Genomic DNA, 20,491 nt, shown 5'->3' with positions numbered 1-20,491 from the left:
TTATAGGTTGCAGGTATAAAATAAGAATTTTTTGGAAACACTGGCCTAAATGTTTAAAATTGATGAGATTTAAGTTATATGGAGCAATGAAAGTTCATCAGGTCTGTGATCTTTGTCAGAAAAATACCTTTACTGTAAAAAAAAAAAGGTGTTTTTCAGTTTTTATTGATTTGGGCTATGTAAGTAGTGCCTAAACATCTGTGCCAAAAGTGTAACACGCTGACCCCTGGATTCTATAGAGCACACCTAGAGATCTGCACCAAATTCCAAGCATATTTTATAATAATGCACATAACTTAATTGGCTAACAAGTTAACCAGCATTGATAACAGAACTTAACAAGCAATAATGAGCACTAATTGGCAGTAATTAGAATTTAAGCACACAACTTACTAAGCATATTCTGTAACGCAGTACGTCTAACTTCTAATGTGCGCAGGCAAAAAGGAGTTTGGTTATAGGTGAGGAAATGGGAGTTTCATGGGCATTTCAAAATTTACTCACATAGTTATAAAATATGGCTGAGTGCACATAAATATATGCACCGGGATTTACAGCACATTTTAGTTGGTGTAAATGGATGCGCGTAGTTTTAGACGCTGGGATAACTATGCATAGTCTATATAACGCATCTAAATCTAGACACAGCTTATAGAATACACTTAGTTGGCACTGTTTTTCGCATGGATGTTTTAGGTGCCATATGCAGAATCTCCCACTTAGCATGATTATATAAACAATATGCATCCTTTATAGAATCACACTTAGGTATAAACTGCACTTAACTGTAGGTGCCTGCAATTAGGTGCAGTTTAGCCATATTCTATATCAATGTGCATAACATTTGGAATGTCCCCCAAAACACTCCATCCATGCCCCCAAATATGTACACACGTTAGGCATTCCATGCACATTGTTACTGAATGCAATATGTGCATACTAATTATTGCCAATTAGTGCTGATAATTAGTTATCACCCAATTATCAGTGCTGATTGGCTCATTACTCAATTAAGTTATGTGCATTATATTGGGCATGCCCACAATTTAACATGTGTAACTAACTCATAGTGCCATATATAGAATCTGGCTCTTATAAAATGGCTAATAACTCAAGACAAAATAGTCATTACAAAAAAAATAAATGAAAGAAAAAAAATCAACATTTCCAATACGCATGACATATGGAAGATGAAGAGGCACATTTTCAAAGCATACAGACTTCCAAAGTTACAAATGTTTCTATGGAGTTCATTTTCAAAAGAGAAAAACATTTAAAAAGTGGCATAAAGTAGCAAATAGCCATTTTCAAACAAACAAACAAAAAAGATAGATGTATTACTGTTTAAAAAATGGCTGTATTCACCACATGGATTCTGGACGTTTTTGAGCAAAATGTCCAAAGTCAAACTTAGATGTCATATTGAAAACGCTCCTCCTCGTGACTTTGTAAGTCTATGTGCTTTGAAAATGAGCACCCAAATATAGTACGGATTTATTTATTTATTAGGATTTATTTACTGCCTTTTTGAAGGAATTCACTCAAGGCAGTGTACAGTAAGAATAAATCAAACATAAGCAAATACAATTACAGCAGATTTAGAAACAAGGCAGAAGCCACATATTAAACTAATCCACAGTATGTAAATAACTCCAAAGCATTTCCTTACCGCATAAACATCTATGTTTACTAAGATGCACTATAGGCACGTTAGCATTTTTAATGCACGTAAATGATTTACACGCGCTAAATGCACCCATAGAAATGTATAGGTGCATTAGTGTTTAATGTGCCTTAACTTTAAAGGTGCGTTAGAAACACTAGCGCACCTTAGTAAACATACCCCAAAATCTTTAAGTAAATTATATTTAAAAAACATGCTTCTCAAGTTAAAGAATCCCTATATAAAAGAGTACATATTAAAAAGAAGAGTTTTAGCACCAAACAGTATCTCCCCCTCCCCCCTTGCCATGCTGAATACCAGCAGTCAGCTTTGGATTTTATTTTTTTAAATTCTTTTCAAGTCAACTGCTGCAGGCAAAAAATCCAGTTCTATCTAAACAATGGCTAGTACTGAATATCCAGATAGATCAGTGAGAAGCTGGCACTATTCAGAGAGCAATGATATTTAGCTGCTATCCAGTCAGCTTATCCAGCTAGATTTAGGACAGCCTTTTATGCTGTCCCTATAATATCCAAAGTTATCCAGGTTATAGATTTGAAGACCACCGCTACTTGGATAACTCTAGTCCCAGCCTCAGCCCCACCCTGGCACTATCTGGATAGTAAGGAGGTGGCCTGTAATGATATTCAGCAGCACTATCCAGATAGTGCAGCTGAATATATCTTACAGCGGTACTTATCTGTGTAACAGATGATGCTACCCGGATAAGTCTTTTTAAATATAAATCCCACTATTTCTGAATGTAGACAAAGCATACCCATAGGTGGCAAAATTTCAAAATGATTGGGGTGCCAAACACAATACAAATGACCCCTTCCTGAATACAATGATGGAGCTTGCTCAATATCGAGGGTGACCAGCAACCACTAGCACAAACACAGTTGCCTCCTATGAGCATAAAAATAAAATAATGAAGAATAATGCCTTTATCCAGTCAGAAAATCATTTTAATAGAAAATCATTTCAACATGAAAGCATAAAAGCAAAATACAGCAAACTTCGAAACATGAAAATGGGCACATCAAAAGTATGATACTACCTGCCATACTTTTATTTTGCTATTAAAATACTAACTACTCACGAAAGGATTCTTCAAGAAAATTTCTAAAATACAGCAAATCATTAGGACAAATTTTTATTCACTCCTGTTCTCAAGTCTTTAGATGAGAACAAACACTCCCAACTGAATTCTTAAGAAATTCAGCTCTAGATTAATACAGTACCAACTAGCACCTTTCAGCTTCGTTTACGTATTACAAGATAGTATATAGCAGTGGTTTTCAAGGGACCACCTAACCAGCTGGATTTTCAGGATACCCACAATGGATATGCATAAGATACGTTGGCACACACTTCCTCCATTGCATGCAAATCTCTCTTATGCATATTCATTATGGGTATTTTGAAGTTGAAAACCACTGGAGTACAGCATAGCTAGCAAATGTGCTCTTTTCTCAGGCCAATGTAATGGACTGCACTATACTTAGCACACAAAATGTGGGTTAATATAGCTTCCTATGAAGGAAGGATTTTGCACACACACAAAAAAATCAGTGTTAAGAAGGAAATAAACAAGTATGCAAATCTTAAGTGTAGTAGGCAAGATAATACCTGTTAATGAGCTGCATTCAGAATTACTTCCAACTCAGCCATTGCACTAAATTTTAATGCTTCTACGCTTGAGTGGCGTAGAATGAAAAGTGAATCATTTTTTTACTCTTTCAAAAAGTGCAAAGACTAAGGGACACTCAATGAAGTTACATGGAAATACTTTGAAAACAAATAGGAGGAAATATTTATTTCACCCAACGAATAGTTAAGCTCTGGAACTCATAGCCAGAGGATGTGGTAACAGCAGTTAGCATGTCTGGCTTTAAAAAAGGTTTGGACAAGTTCCTAGATAAAAAGTCTATAGTCTGCTATTGAGACAGACATGGAAAAGCCACTGCTTGCCCTGGGATTGGTAGCATGGAATGTTGCTGCTATTTGGGTTTCTGCCAGTACTTGTGACTTGGATTGGCAACTGTTGGAAACAGGACACTGGGCTAGATGGACTATTGGTCTGGCCCAGTATGGCTATTATTATGTTCTTAAGTACTTCCCACTTCACACTGAAGTTTTAATCCTCCAAATGACTTCAACAGAAAATTAAGATCAGCCACTATAAACCTGAGATCCCCAAGCTGGGGATCTCTAGAAATGGTTCTTCAATTCCAAATTGATCTGGAGTTTACCCCTTCAAGTTCTTATAAAAATTGTCTTAACTACAAATGCTGTCATATAAGAAATCTACAATGACTTCACATATAAGATAACCGATCTTTCTAGGACAATAAGTTTCACATCAACCTATTGGACTTATTGCAGTTCTGAACACTCTAAAACCTTTGGAAAATGATGTGGCCAAAACGTGTCCTAGTCCAATCAATCAAGTGATGATGCTCTATTGAACATGCAAGAATGAGTAACCACCATCCTCTTCTGTCACAGAATTGTTAAGGTATAAACTGAACCATCTGTCATGTGATAACCCTAAGGTCTACGAACCTGGTACAAAACACTGTCCTGCAGATGAACTCTAATATTTGGACCCCTATAACCGGTCAACTGAGTGTGGCAAACACAATCTTCTTTCAGCAGGGCAAACCTGAGATGGTGCTCTTTGTGCCAGCCAGAAAGGAAGGTCCATTTTCTGCTCCAGGAATATATCAGAAGGCTGATTAGCAGCAGATACCTTCTCCCTTCACCATATGTTCTCCTGTATCTCTGGTGGCCAAAACCTTGCTGAAACTTGGGGAGGACCAAGGAACTGTCACTGTCATAATTCCTATCTGGCCAAAACAGATTTGGTTTTTGCTTCTTTTTTGATCTGTCCCTGAAGAAAAGCAATAATGATGAGAACTTTCCCAACTCTGGTCATACAGAATCAAAGAACACTGTTTCACTTAACATCAAGACTCAGATCTTTGCATTCTGGGTGTTGAGAGTAATACACTTGATTTCTCTCTCTCTTAAAAGGGGTCTAAAATTATTCTGAAGATTTCCAACAGATGGTCTCTTAGGAAAAAGACCCTAAAGCTCTTCTCTTAGCCCAAACACTGCTTTAATATCAACTACATCTTTCACAGTCTGGCCTAAAAAAATAACTGTTAAGTGCAAATTTTACTGAAGAGAATTCTTATCACTATCATGCTAACTTAAACACTACTTCTACACAGTCTTTGTCAGATTCACAAGGGGCTTGCACCAATTGAAGTGCCCAGCGGTGTTATAGAATATAAATGTGTTTTGTGCCAAATAAACAAAAGCCCCCCCCCCCCCCCCAGCCTCTAAGGGTCCTGTTTACTAAGGTGCGCTAGTGTTTTTAGCATGCACAAATGTTAGAGACACCCATATATTCCTAAGGGTGTCTCTTGTGTTAGTGTGCTCTAAGAATGCTAGCGTGCCTATAGTGCAGCTTAGTAAACAAGGCCCTAAATTTGTGAACATTGAGTACCCGATCTAAAGGATCACTTTTGCGGCGACAGACACTTCACTCTAGAGTGAGTTCCAGGTCCTGTGACGCCCAGCGTATGGCAGATTTCATAGTAGAGCAGTACTCCACACACTTTCTGAATCCTCTATTGTGTTTAATTTTCAACTGTCAGTTGGAATCTAATATTGAACCAGAATGCTATGATCACTATGCCTTTAATGTTACTTTAATGTTCTTATAAAAGGATAAAGTGGATGGAACTCCTCTCATATGAGGAAAGGCTAAAGAGGTTAGGGCTTTTCAGCTTGGAAAAAAGATGGCTGAGGGGAGACATGATTGAAGACTACAAAATTCTGAGTGTTGTAGAACAAGTAGAAATTAATCGATTTTTTACTTGTTCCAAAAGTACGACGACTAGGGGACCCTCATTTACGTTACAAGGAAATACTTTTAAAACAAATAGGACAAAATATTTTTCCACTCAATCAATAGTTAAGCTCTGAAACTCTTTGCTGGAGGAAGTAGTAACAGCGGTTAGCATATCTGGTTTTAAAAAAGGTTTGGATGAGTTCCAGGAGGAAAAGTCTATAGTCTCCTATTGAGACAGACATGGGGAAGCCACTGCTTGCCCTGGAACTGGTAGCATGGAATGTTGCTACTATTTGGGTTTCTGCCAGGTACTTGTGACCTGGAAACAGGATACTGGGCTAGATGGACCATTGATCTGACCCAGTATGGCTAGTCTTATGCTCTTACCATAACATCAGACACTATTTTAAATTTGACAATACCAGTTGAAGTAAAGCCTCCCCCTCCAAGCTATTTAATTCTTGCCTGAGTAATATCTGTTACAGAGCATACAGAAATTATCTGATCCAAGCTCTAATCCACATCTACTGGACGAGATATCCGGCACCAACTCTTTTCCCTTCGCTTAGGGGATTTGTTCATAAGAGTTTGGTTTTACGCTGCTCTGATGTAAAAAGGGAAGACACAGTTCGGAGATGATTGCATTGTGGTTTTTTGGTTAGTAAACAGGTTCTTAATACACAAACCATGATATGCACTTTTGGCAAGAGCAATTGGCCACGGCTAGGTTATGTGGCTACTAGATGAAGGCAGAGATATTCCTTCAAAGACAATAATTAGAGATTTAGATGTTTTAATAGATGAAGTCACTTCTCAGTTGCAAATTAGCATAAGTACTACATTCAGCCTATTTAGAACTTAAACACAACACAATGCCCCACTTTTAAAAGAAGCAGCATTATGCACGTTCACACAGGCATTAGTCTTCAGAGTCTTAGACTACTGCAATACCCTTTATGTGCGATTTCCTAGTTAAGTTATTCAGATGTTTGCAAACAGTACAGACTAGGGCAACTTGAGTTATAGAGCCATAAAGAGAATATTACATAAGTAATAAGCAAATTATACTGGCTCCCCACTTAGGAACATAAAAATAGCCACAGTGGTTCAGACCGTTATCATATCATAGTTACCTGATGCTAGGGTCCAACTTAGGAGTCAACACTCAAGAAAACGATCATTGTAGACAATATGCTGAAATCTCCTGTCCAGTGTGCAGCAGCAGACAAAAAAGCAAACAGGATGCTAGGTATTATTAGGAAAGGGGTGCAAAATAAGACAAAGAATATTATAATGCCTCTGTATCACTTCAAGGTGCAACCTCACCTGAGTATTGTGTTAAATTCTGATTCAATTCACTTAAGCTCTGAAACTCGCTGCTGGAGGATGTGGTAACAATGGTTAGCATATCTGGGTTTAAAAAAAGGTATGGACAAGTTCCTGGAGGAAAAGTCCATACTCTTGTTATTGAGATGGACATGGGGGAAGCCACTGCTTGCCCCAGGATTGGGAGCATGGAATGTTGCTACTAATTGGGTTTCTGCCAGGTACTTGTGACCTGGATTGGCCATTGCTGGAAAAAGGATACTGGGCTAGATGGACCATTGCTCTGGCCCAGCATGGCTATTTTTATGTTCTTATATTCTTATGAACATGGAGTATTTAAACTGATGGTTCTGTTTAAGGTTCTGCACACTAGAAAACCTGTTTACAAGACAGAGAGGATAGAATGTATATGTCCTCCAGGCCACTGCTTTGAAATCAAGGGAACTTATCCATACAAAAGTCTCCAGTCTGACTAGAGAGTTGGAGATCCTACACAATTGAATACATTCTTATTTTCAGGCATGTAAAAATGGGATGCATACTTCTCTTACTCTGGTAAGAAGTATGGGGCTGCTGCTTCCAATTTCATGTTTATAGATATATCTGATATACATCATGTGTTTTAGTTTTGTAATTGTTTGCTTTGAAAACTACTTTGCCTATTTTTATAGAAATGTGATATATACATTTTAATAAATCAATTTTGATAGGTAAATAAATCCTCCAATCTTTTCAGGTTTTTCCTGGTCTACCTGTAGTGATTCAGCTTCTTCTAGTTCTCCAAATATTTCACTAGCTACAATTGGGGTCTTAACATAAACAGTCACTACTACACCCTTGTTTCCTATTCTGTCTCTTCAAAATAGATTACATCCCAGAATGGACATATCCCACTCCAGATTTCTGTTACACCAAGACTCAGCGATTATAACTACATCCCAGTCTTCCACTACCATGCTAGCAACCATATCTGTGATTTTGTTGACAAGCCGGAGTGGAGGAGTGGCCTAGTGGTTAGGGTGGTGGACTTTGGTCCTGGGGAACTGAGGAACTGAGTTCAAGTCCCACTTCAGGCACGTCACTTAACCCTCCATTGCCCAATATAAGCCGCATTGAGCCTGCCATGAGTAGGAAAGCACGGGGTACAACTGTAACAAAAAAAATTTTTTGACATATGATTCTCTGAGATGTTCTGCCACCCTCTCCATTTCCTTCTGCTCTTTTTATTTTTCCATTAGCTAACATATCAGCTATCTGTCCTCTTTTTATGACTATCATCTTTCTAATTCTTCACAGCACAGTTGCTTTGAGTTTTCTGTCCTTTACAGGAATACTTTGTTTTTATCACAAATATTTTTGCATCAGGGAACAGCAGTTTGTGTCCTCTTCCAGCAGTTTAAATGCCTGTCTAAGCAGGATTTGAAACTATGTCTAAAGGACCCTGGATATGGATGTACATTATCTTCTTGGTATAAATTTTTCCAGGATCACCCCAGTCCAGCAGTGTACCCTAATCCTCCTCTTCTGCACAATATTTTAAATATGAATAGAAATGTGAGAACAATTCTCCCTACCTCATGTTATCTGTAGGTAGCACTTCCAAATGGTCACAAATGTAGCCCATGACAGGGCTTAATGCACCTTAGTAAAAGATCCCCTCAATTTATGTTTCTTTTCATTTTCTCCAATATTATAATTGTTCCTCTGAATTCTTGCTCAAATATTCTTAGGGCGTCCCCGATATCTTTTTTGCTACCTACACCTGTCTCTGCTTGTTGTAAGTCTATAAGAAAGAGTACATTGCATAATACTCAGCTGCCAACGCTCCTTAACAATTTCCTCCTCCTGTCCACCTCAGGTTCTTCTCCAAGCCACAGCTTCTTTGACTTTTTGACAGTTCTCTCTACGGTCAGGTTTCATTTCTTCTCTGTGATTCACAACTGTGCCCATCTTGGTACATCCAAATCCTTAATATTGTATACCAAGCTGGTTATCTTAGCCCTTAATTTTTAATTGTTTGTTATTAACCTCCACCATTTTTCAGAAACCAATATTTTCCTTTCATCTTTTATCCTTTTTTGTTCCTCTATTTTCCTCATTTTTCATTAGAAGCAACAGTCAACATTCATTTTGATTCTTCACTGAATTTAAGATATTATTGAAACTGTATTGCTTCCGGCTACCTGATTTTCCATTAATATTCATCTTTACATTTTTATGCTGTTTGTAATAGTCATCATATTTGGCCTTTTAAAGTACATTCTTCTAAAACAGATTTCCAGTGTGTCACAATTCTTCAGAAATATGAAAATGGCGGAGCAGTGCCTGAACTATACAAAAATTTTCATAGTGCAGATAAAAAAAAACAATAGCATTAATATTACTCAAGGATATAAGACTACTGCTGCTACCTCAAAGCAAGTGCCTATCTAGATCTCAGCCTGGCAAGAGTTCATAGAGACATACGAGCCTGAAACAGAGAAATCAAAATTGGATGGAATAAAGGGGAAAAATATAAATGCAACCAATGTGTGCACAAAGAATCAGCAAGAAAGCAAGAATTAAACTTAGGAGTCTTTGGAGCTCTCCTAGCTTGTAATAATCTAATTTAACCACCATGATATAAATTCAACTCCTATATTAATTTATTATTGTTTTCTAACTACCTAACACTGTATTACTTCATCTGGTAAAGTCTGTAATGAATATTTCTATGAAAACCATTCAGAAGTTTAGATGAGCAGCATAGACATTTTTAAATAAATTAAATGTAAGTACCGAGGAGTTCATTTGCTAAGGGTCAGTGTGCACTATCTGCCACAGAGTCCATAAGAGTAAAATGGGCCCTTCTGCAAATAGTACACAGTAACCATTAGTAAATGACTCTCTAATGTCTTTACATTTCTACCATCAAGGACTAGGGGAAACTTAAAAATTGCAGCGTGAAAGCAGCATCCTGTTATGAATGATTCTACAGTTTTTATTGAAGAAGCATAGTTGTGTTCATCAGCAAAGGTGTTTCTGCTTAACACTGAAAAAGTTCATAGGATAGATAATTTTGGAGAGTGTACAATCTTTTAATGCTATGAGTCACAGTACATAGAATAAGACAACAGAAAAGCAGGTCATAAGTGAAATAAAGGTAAAACAGACCACCAGCATTAAAAATATTTTATTTCAAGGTGCAAATAAGAATGCCAATAAAATACAAGAAGCCATTTTGTATAAGGTTGAGTGTCCTTTATGTACAGCTAGAAAGCTGAAGACAAACGGTTACATTCAGGCCATTCTTGATAAACATGCAGATTTATCCAGAGTGTTCTTTTTAAATTCAACAAGATGTCCTTTTGCAGCTGCAGTTCCTGTGGTGCTTTATTGTTGAAAACATCACTAATTATGATCATTTAAAGTTAATACCAGAATAAGAAAAGTCTCAATAGACTGTATCTTTTCACAGTAAATCTGAGATGATAGAAAAAATATTTCTGTGGGCAAATTGGAATAAATATGGGGCCCTACGTGAGCAGTGCAAAATATTGCCTTTCACCAATCTGGGCTATAAAATGTATCATCTACACAAAAATAGAGGCCATAAAAATATCTGAGTAGGAGTGTATAGTACAAGAAAGGTATAAGGGTAAATTTAAGAAAGAACAAGTTTGACCTAATTTGGATCTCATGGATCCTAACAGATGACCTAGTTCCTTCCATCTTCTAAAAGACAATTTTTGACTTTGGTTGCAGAAATGTCTTCATTTTGCCAAACTTGCCCATGATTTGTGAAACTGTGACATTTCTTGGTAGGCCATTCATCTTGAAAATATTATCAAGGTTAACTATTAAATAGAACAAGTCGTACGTGTCACATTATATCTTAAGCAGTCAATGAGATCTGATTCTTCTGGTTCTGAAGGCGTGAGAGCAGGGGAAAGGGAAAAAGTCGAGATCTAATCCAACTAGTTCGCCCACCCACAAGTCACAATGTCCAATAGTTTTGTTGCCCACTCTGTTGGACTTCCAGTTCTGCTGCCTCATATAGACCTTAGACTACCCAAAGTTTTGGATCTGTAAAAACAAAACAAACATTACAAGGACATGTCAGTAGAACAGAGGTATTGACTTTTTCAGCATTTTAATTGTTCATTTCCTATTTATAAAATCCACTCCTGTTGACTCCATGGGTTATGAAGCTCAGGTTTTTTGTCAAAGGAACCAGAGGTATCCTTATGAAGTAAAAATAAGAGCTTGAAGGCAAGGACATTCCAGGAATATGCTCTCAAAATACACACACACCTGGACAATATCCTTGATTGAGTCCCAAAGAGTCACAGCGGTACAAAATAAAAGGGCCAGGCATTCAAACTATGGAGAAAAATTAATCATGTGGAGGAGCATTTTCAATGTGACATCTAAGTCTGATTTGGGACATTTTGTGAAAAACGTCCAAAAATCGAGTGACAAATAGAGCGATTTTTAACCAGAAAAACATCTAAATTGTTTTGTTTTGAAAATCACCATTTTCTAGATGATTTTGTGCTCAGTGTGTCTTTCTTTAGGTACCATTTTCAGGAGAAAAAAAAATTGTTCCAGGGGAAAGCGCACTAAAACAAGCCACTGAGACACTTGGGAGCCCGCATTTTTAGGAGACTGGCAAAACAGACATCCCCCAGCAGAGCAGTGGGGCAGCCTAGTGGGCACTGCAGTGGAGGAGTGGCCTAGTAGTTAGGGTGGTGGATCTTGGTCCTGAGGAACTGAGTTCAATTCCCACTTCAGGCACAGGCAGCTCCTTGTGACTCTGGGCAAGTCACTTAACCCTCCATTGCCCCATGTAAGCCGCATTGAGCCTGCCATGAGTGGGAAAGCGCGGGGTACAAATGTAACAAAAAAAAGGGCCCAGGTACATCGTAACCCCATTATATTGCATTGTGAGCCCTCCAGGAACAGCAAAACAAAAAAAAAAAAACTGTACCTCACTGTGCACCACTACAATAGCCATGAAGCCTGCAGGTCTCACCTATAAGTAGGTACAGTGTTTTTTGGAAGGCTCACTGCCTGTTACAGTAGGATATACGGCCCTGGGTCCCCTTCTCTACAGTCCACTGCACTAACCTCTAGCCTACTCCTGGGACCAGGCTGCTGCTCTAATAGGAATGGTCATCATATTTGAAGCTGTCATAGAGCCTGTTATGTATCATCACATCTTCAGAGGGTGGAAAGTCAGTTTGGGGAATTAAAAGGGGGGGGGGGGGGGAGGTCATGTGGTCATTTAGGGCACCTTTTTATAACTTAGTCGTACTTGAAACAGATCCAGCCAAGAACATTTCAATTTTTGTCCCAGAGGTTTTGGTTTTCTTCCCTTATGGCAGAAAAACATCTTTCGGGAAGTCCAAGACTTGCCCAAAACACGCCCCCTTGAAATCTGGACCAACTGTGGAGAAAAACATCTCAAATCAGAGTTTTGTGAGAAAAACATCCTTCTGCTGCTTCAAGACGTTTTTCAGACTTTTATTCTCTTTTGAAAATGAGCACCTCTGAGTCACAATTCACTTCAGAGTTCAAAATAGAAGACCAAAACAGATTAATTTTTCAACACTGCTGTGGTGCACTGGTCCTTTTAAAATGTGGATGGGTCCATGGTTCAACATTTAACCATCAACTTATTAATGATGCTAATAATGTTTCAGCAAAAAAAGCATCTTTTCTAAGTTATTCCCAAACTTTTAAATTTCAAGTCCAAGATTCTGTGCTTAAATAATTATGGGAGTCATTTTTAAACTCTATTCACTTTCCAAGGCTGTCAAAAACATACAATTTTTAAAGCATCCTGGGAGAAGTACCCACAAACATTTATAATTGCTAATTTATGAGGATATTTTTCTGAGCAAAAATAGGCACATTACTTAGAAAATTCAAAGGAGATGCATGTAGTTCCAAGCCCTACCATAGCAATAACTCTTCTATAGCACATAGGTATGCAAGAAACCTTTACTGACATATAGTGCAGTCAATGTTTTTTTTAAAGCTCATTTCTACAAGCTACACTTGTGATGTGTTGTTTTACCCGCAGAAAGAGCATTGAAAACTGCACACCAAAAATAACAGTATTCAAAGAAGGAAAAGAAACAGAATACCATGTAACGATGAAAAGCCATTTCAGGTCACGGAAATTAACATTTGGGGCCCTGTTTACCGAGCTGTGCTGTAGAAGCGTTAACTTTATAGCGTGTGCTAAAACTTAGTGCGTGCTAAAAAGTTAGTGTGCCTACAGCGCATCTTGGTAAACAGGGCCCTTGGATTTGCATAAAATAGAGGTATAGAGGGAAGAAACTACAATTATATACATTTTACAATTATATACATTTTACAGCAGTCTTAATATTATTGTTTTTTTAAAACTTAGGGCCCTGTTTACTAAGGAATATTATGGGCATCTACACGGTTAACACATGCTAATGCTTAGCATGCGCTAAAAATTCTAGTGCACCTGTAGCACGGCTTAGTAAACAGGGCCCTAAGACTTGAAGTAAGAAATTATTTTAAAAATCTAGGCTGATATACTAACCCACAGGATTTTTCACTGGTTGTTTTCTTTCCTATACAAATTTACATGAGAACCCCTGCAATGGGTTCTAGCAAAAATTTACCAACTACACCTTGGTGAAGTACGGTTATATATATATGTACTTACACATTTTCACTGAATTCTGCATGAGTTCCTTTGCATAGTATTGCATCACAGCAGTTCATTAAGGAGCCCTTTTACTAAACAGCAGTAAAAAGTGGCCTTAGCACTTGAAGTGGTAACTCATTCGCCTTCTTAGTCATTTCTGCAGTGGAATTGCATTGCAATAATGTATTGTAATAAAATATTGTGTTTATATTTCCGAAACATTAACCAGCAGTTTATGGGTTCAAATCAAACATATAAACAGCGAGTTACCGACTCACTCGCAAATGCGCAGTAGAGACTTCCCTCTCTGTCCCGCCCCCGCGTCAATACGTGATGCCGGGGGGGTGGGCGGGACAGAGAGGGAAACTGCGCCGCTGAGGTTGCTACCGCTCCCTCCCTCCCCCCCACTCGGAGTCGCCGCAGCCACCCCTCCACCCGGCCCGGCCCTCTCTTCCCTTCTGAACTTACACATCCATTCGCCGAACGCAGCAACACACATTAGCTGAACTGCCCCTTCCTTCTCTGCCTGTGTCCAGCCCTCGCTGATGTTACGTCACAGGAGGGCGGGGCCACAGGCAGACAAGGAAGGGCCCACTGCAGCTCAGCTGATGTGCCTTGCTGCGTTCGGCAAATGGATGTGTAAGTTCAGAAGCGAAGAGAGGGCCCGGGCTGGGTGGAGGGGTGGCGGTGGCGACTCCGAGGGGGGAGAGCGGTGGCGACCTCGCGGGGGGGGGGGGGGGGAAGGAAAACCCCAATACCAGCCCGTTTTTACGGGCTCAACGGCTAGTATATGTATATTTCCCGACGTCTCGAGATACACAGAACAGGCAACAGGCTTGCATGGCCCTTTGGCTAGGCATAGTAGCTTTGGGGGCCATTTTTCTTTTGTTTTTAAATTTCCCTGTGTATGTGTGGTACTTAAAGATGGTGTGGTATAGCAAGGAGAGGGAGCAAAGTCCAAATAAAAAGTCCAAACAGCAAAACAAAAAGTACCAGGAGCCTTCAAAAAAAGGGGATAAGAATTTGTTTTGCTGTTTGGACTTAAAGATGGTGTAATATATAATTTGTCTCTAAACAGCTTTTGCAGTTCATAGTTGATAAGGAGGAATGTAAGATTAATGTATAGTGGTGGTTCCCAAACCTGGTCCTGGAAACACCCCAGCCACTCAGGTTTTCAGGATATCCACAATGAATATTCATGAGATAGATTTGCATGCAGTGGAGGCAGTGCATGGAAATGTCTCTCATGAATATTGATTGTGGGTATCCTGTAAACCTGACTGGCTGGGGTGCCTCCAGGACCAGGTTTTGGAACCACTGATGTATAATTTTCTCAAGGATTTGGTTTTCTGCTGTTAGTAGGGTGGGCTTAGATGGGCTTCATGGAGGCAACATCATCTCTTTGTATCGAGTTTATCCTGATGTTTGTTTCCTGATCTTGGATCCGATATTGTGGTCTGTTGTATAGGATTTTATTTCCTAGTAAATTTGCTTATGCCTTATCATGGATATTTTTTTTTGAAGTGATTGTAATCTTAAAACTGTTAAAAATAAAAGTTACAAAAAAAAAAAGTGGCCTTAGTGTGCCCTTACACAGGCATTTCCTGCATGCTAAGGCCATTTTTACTGCTGGGCTAAAATAGTTAAAATTCTTATCTTTTCTATTAATGGCCATGTGCTAATTTTGCAATTAGTGCATGCCCATTACAACAGATTAGCGTGTGAGCCCTTACGCCACCCATTATGAAGGCGGTAATGGCTCATGTGCTAAGCACATGCTAATCAGTTAGCATGCGCAATGTAGATGTGCTAACCAATTTGCGCAGAACACGCCAACTCTCCACGGAGGAGGGGGAAGAGAAGGGAAGAGAGGGAGGAGGATGGGGGAATGCACCACCTGAAAAAAAATTTTCAGCACCACCAATCATTTTGTAAAGTTGGCTCCTATGCCGTGGAATGCCTCAGCATGCCCTGCGGTATGCCATCTTTTGCTGTGATTAGGGCACATTAGTGCTTACCGCAGCTTTGAAATAGGGCCCCTAAATTTTCAAGCATAAACTACACAACACATTTATTACAAAAAAAAACCTGAGAATTGTGTGAATTTTTTGTCAATTGAGCTTTGCACAGAAAACCTCCCAAATTTTGCTATTTTCTGAACTAATCCCCATCTGCAAAAAATTCTGCACTGTAGTACATCAGCCTCTGTGTTATCGAATGCAAAGAAAAAGGTTAAGTAAAGCCATTTAGAGAAATTTATGTTGAGGGCAATTTACTCTACATGTGTGGAGATATTTTTCAGAATAACAGGATTTCCCGAGTTAAGGGTCACTTTTACCAAACGATGGGTTTGCTGCATGCCAAGGCTCCCTTTTACTGCCGCTGGTAAAAGGCTTTTTTTTCTTTTAAATAAGAAAATGGCCGTACGGTAAGTTAAGCACTTGCTGCGTGGCCATTTCCAGGGGGAGCCTGCTGGCAAACATTTTCTAGCGCCGGAATTGGCATGTGGCAGGAGACAGAACTATCAACAGGCTTCCTTGGGAGCCCAGCAGTAGGCTGGATTGCCTTGTGCCAAGCCGGCGCTACCCCTACCACCCTTTTGTAAAAGGGCCCCTAAATTATTAAAAAATGTTATGTTGGTATTTCTTCCAAATGACTCAAGTTAATACATGTTAGTTTTCTAATTCAGATATTTGGTTATGAGTTAAAGGTAATTATGCTTTCAACAACAAGGTACATTACAAAAAAAAAATCTAGTTCATGGAACTTAAAAGCTTAATGTACTGTTGTATATTAAGATGAAATGTAGTCGTACCTGTAAATTTCATTTCCTTGAGTCCTATTAGACCAGTCCAGATAAACAGGTTGTGTCCCCCTACCAGCAGATGGCGGTAGAGATACTGAACTATTCAAATGACATCACCAGGGTAAGGGTTGGTACAACTCTGTAGTATGCCATTACCAAAGCAGGATTAGGTCCATATCACTATACACCAATCATGCCCAATCAAAATCACTATAGCATATATAACTAATTAAAAAAAAAAAAGTATACAAAACCACAGTAAAAGAGAGAGAACACACCAAGCCTGAAAGATATCCCTTAGGCCACAGTTTTCCAGGGTAAGCCCTGGACTTGTCTAGCAGGACTCAAAGAAAGGAAAATTTCACCTTCCTTTTCATCATGTTAGACTAGTCCAGACAAATGAGATGTACAAAAGTAATACCCTACTGGGTGGGGGAAAGACAAGGCCCCCGGAATTACTGCTCTGCCAAAGGCTATGTCACCTCTAGCAAGAACATCAAGCTGATCATTCCATTCATTTGTGAAACACTACAACTAAGTCACAAATGTCCTACAGTGCAACCACCAAGGCCTCTTCCCAGGAAGTTGCCTGCACCCAGGTAGAATGGTCCTTCTGGACCCCTGGGACCACCTTCCTTCCCAGGGCCGCCGAGAGGGGGGGGACAGGGAGGGACAACATTCCCCGGGGGGGGGGGGCGCCGCCGCTGCCGCAGTCCGCCACCCTCCGTCACTCCCTGGCATTGAATTTAAGCGCCTCACCTTAGAAAGCGCAGCAAGCAGCGGCAGACCAATCCTTCCTTCCGTGTCCCGCCCTCGCCTGACGTAACTTCCGTGAGGGCGGGACAGAGAAGGAAGGAGTGGTCTGCCGCTGCTTGCTGCACTTTCGAAGGTGAGGCGCTTAAGGTCAGTGCAGAAGGCCCGGGGGTGGAGGAGGGCCTGGTGGCAGGTGGGGGGGGGGGGGGGCCCGGGGGCGGCCTTGTCCTGGGCTTGGCCCAGTCTCTCGGCGGCCCTGTTCCTTCCAAAGATGTAGGCCACCTCAATGGCAGCCTTAATTCAGTGCACTATTGAGGATTTAGAGGCCACCTGACCCTTTCACAGCCCCTGAAAGAGGACAAACAGTTCTGAAAAACAAAAGGAACTGGTCACCTCCTGATACAGCAACATTCTATGAACATCCAACTTATGAAATTTCTTGTCTGACTACATCTATCTTCACTCTCAGAAAGTTGGCAAAACAACTGCCTGATTCATGAAACAGGGAGACCACCTTCAGCAGAAAGGAATGCCTCCCCTGTGAATGATAAGTAGGGGTCCCAGAAGGTCAAGGCCTTCAATTCTAACACCTGCTGTGCTAAAGTAACGGCAACCAAAAATACTTTATTCAAATGTAAGATCCTTCAGGAGAAGAATCTCTCATAGGCTTGAATGGGGGTCCAGAAAGGACTTTTAGAACCAAACTCAGGAGGCTGTGGTAGTGGTAGAGGTAAAGTTGTTCCACACTGCACAAAACACACAATATCCATCTGCACCACTAAAGAGACTCCAAAAAATCTCTCTCTGGTATCAAGTGAGAGCTGCCACTTGAACCTTCAGAGAACTCTGTGCCAAACCTTGCTCCAGGCCATACTAAATAAAAAAAAAAAAAATCAAGGACGTTAGGGACCAGCACCCAACCACAGACAGGGAGAGTGTTCTGCACACCAGTGCTCAAAGATGCACCAGACTCGACCATAAGCCAAAGAAGTAAATTGTCATTAGGTATTTAGGAGGATGAAAATGAATGAAGCAGCAGCAGCAGCAATATTCTCACCTCCTCAGACACCTCCTCTCAAGAGCCAGATCATAAGCCAGAAATGATTAGGATCCTCCACTAGAACCTATTTCAGTAGTCCCAACCCCCCCCCCCCCCCACCCTATAACTGCAAAGCATCCAGGTCCAGCTCCCACTCCCCCGGGGCCAGCATCTTCTCAGTGAGGAAACCTACCTGAAGGTTCTCCATCCCACTGATATGAACCACTGGGGTTGCTCACAGTTGAGTTTTGGGCTAGCAGAAGATGCCAGCAACCTTTAAAGGCCACTGCAGCACAGCAGGTGCCTTATTACTTGTTGATATAAGCCACTGCCATCAGTTGTTAGAAATTACTTGGATCGCCTTCTCCTGAACCAAAGGGAGGAACTCCTGTAGCACCATGCACCACCACCCAGAAGACTGATGGGCAACAGCAATTCCAGCTAGAACCACTTAGTCTGGCTGGAATCTGGCCCAGGCAATGGGATCCCTTACCCCTAGTGATTTGCACCAGTCATTACCACTATCCACTCAAGAGGGTCCCCTGAGCAATTTCAGATTCTGTTGTACCATCCCAGAGGAGGGAGCTTAATCTCAAACTCCTGAGAATGAGGGACCCATCGAGAAAGCAACGACAAATACAAAGGATGCATATTGGTCCTCACCCATAGCACTATCTCCAAAGCAGCTGCCACGGAGTCAAGCAGCTACAGGTAGCCCCAAGCACAAGGGCCTCTTGGGCACACAGATCTTGCTTCTCTGAGTCTGCAACTTGTACATCCAGTCCTTGGAGAGATACACAGTCGAGGGAGAAAAACTGGCCCAAATTCTAGTTCTGGGTTTTGGCTGATAATGCCTGTGCACTTTTGGCAGAATCCAAAACCGTAACCCCTCCCCCTCACAAGCCCATACTCCCCCTCCCAACAGAAAAACCTTTCCTCCCACAGGGCCATCCACCAGCTCTGCTCCCCCCCCCCCCCTTAGGCCTTCCCCAGGCTTACCTTTTTAAAAGCCCTGGTGGTTTAGTGGCCTCTTTGGGAGAGGAGCATCCTGAGTTGCTCCTGCCCCCCAGTGGCTATGTTATGAAAATGGCAGATGAGACTGATGCAGGAGGTTGTGGCCGTCATTCTGAAATTGGGAATGGCATGAGCAGGAGTGACTTTCTGCTGATGCCATTCCCAATTCCAAAATGGTGGCCGTGACCTTCCACAGCAGTCTTGAAAGGCTGCCGCAGGACGTAACGGCTGCCATTTTCACAACACAGCCAGTGGAGGCAGAAGCAACTTGGGATGCTCCTTCCCCGAAGAGGCCACTAGACCACCAGGGCTTTTAAAAGGCAAGCCAAGGGACGGCCAATGGAAAGGTGGGGGACAGGGCTGGTAGGCGGCCTTGGGAGAGAAACGTGTTTTCTGTCAGGGGGAGGCTGGCTCAGTGGGACAGTTTGCAATGGTGGCAGTGATGGTTTAGGGCTGGTTTCGGTTTCAGCCAAAATCGAGTGGCGGGTTTCAACAGCAGAGTCGGTTTGAGCCAGAAAGAAAACACTGGTTTCAGTCAGTCTCTAAAACACAGCCCCTTTCCTGGTGTCAAAGCAAACCCCGAAGTACTCCAACTTCTGTGTCAGAATCAGCTGACTCTTGGTGTAATACACTACTCAGCCCAGGCATTCAAGGAGCATTCAAGGAGCAGAATAACTTCTACTGTGGCCATCCTCAAATTTGCCTTGAAGTCAGCCCATACCAACAAGTCGTCTAAGTAAAGAAGCGCCCGTATCACCTAATTGCAGAGATGTGTGCCCACCACCAATATAACCTTGGAAAAGGTGCAGAATGCTATTGCCAGGCCAAAGGAAGGGCCCTGAACTGAAAGCACCTGCCCAGAATGCAGAAGTGCCAATAATACTTATGGCCTCTTCAGATGGCTATGTGGAGGTAAGCATCCACCAGGTCCAGGGAGGTCAGAAATTTGACCGCTGAACTGAAGCAATCAACATGGATTTTCAAGAATGTCTTTGCCGGATCTTAGACATAGTAACTCAATTTCTGACTGCAATGATTGCTAATTATCTACTTTGATTTTAGTTAAACAATTATATTGTTTGGTTTTGCTTGTTAGAACATTTATTGTGCTTGTTCCTGTTTTATTGTAAACCACTTTACAATATTAATTAATATATTAAATGGTAATTAAGTAATTAAATCAAATCAAACTGCAGGGTCTCCATATGGAAATGCAGGACCCATTGGGAGACACTGACCCCTTTGAGGTCAAGGATGGTGTTGCGTCCCTCACCTGCGGCACGCTCCCCGCGGCCGACCCGCCCTCCGGCTCCGCTTCTGTGAGGAGGAGCATCGGCCATGCGGGCCAGGATGAC

At 41.0% G+C, this 20,491-nt stretch overlaps 1 protein-coding gene across 8 annotated transcripts in view; it reads right to left on the bottom strand.

The window, feature by feature from the left end:
• LOC115461459 (protocadherin-7-like) overlaps nt 1-20,491 on the bottom strand; it is a 1,080,138-nt gene that overhangs the window by 971,044 nt on the left and 88,603 nt on the right. For 5 of the 8 annotated variants that reach the window (XM_030191269.1, XM_030191270.1, XM_030191267.1 and 2 more), the window contains one exon: nt 10,008-10,919. The exons of the other annotated variants lie outside the window; for them this stretch is intronic. Coding sequence is in view for 3 of the 5 variants with exons in the window: in XM_030191268.1 (XP_030047128.1) it covers nt 10,886-10,919 (34 nt within the window). In the remaining 2 variants the exon portion in view is untranslated. Of the gene's footprint in view, nt 1-10,007; nt 10,920-20,491 lie in introns of those variants that run through there. 8 annotated transcript variants of the gene reach the window in all.

The sequence above is a fragment of the Microcaecilia unicolor genome, chromosome 2 (assembly GCF_901765095.1).
Source record: "Microcaecilia unicolor chromosome 2, aMicUni1.1, whole genome shotgun sequence".
NCBI classification, from domain to species: Eukaryota; Metazoa; Chordata; class Amphibia; order Gymnophiona; family Siphonopidae; genus Microcaecilia; species Microcaecilia unicolor.
Note: the sequence above shows the minus strand (reverse complement) of the source record. Positions and strands in the feature narration are given on the sequence as shown.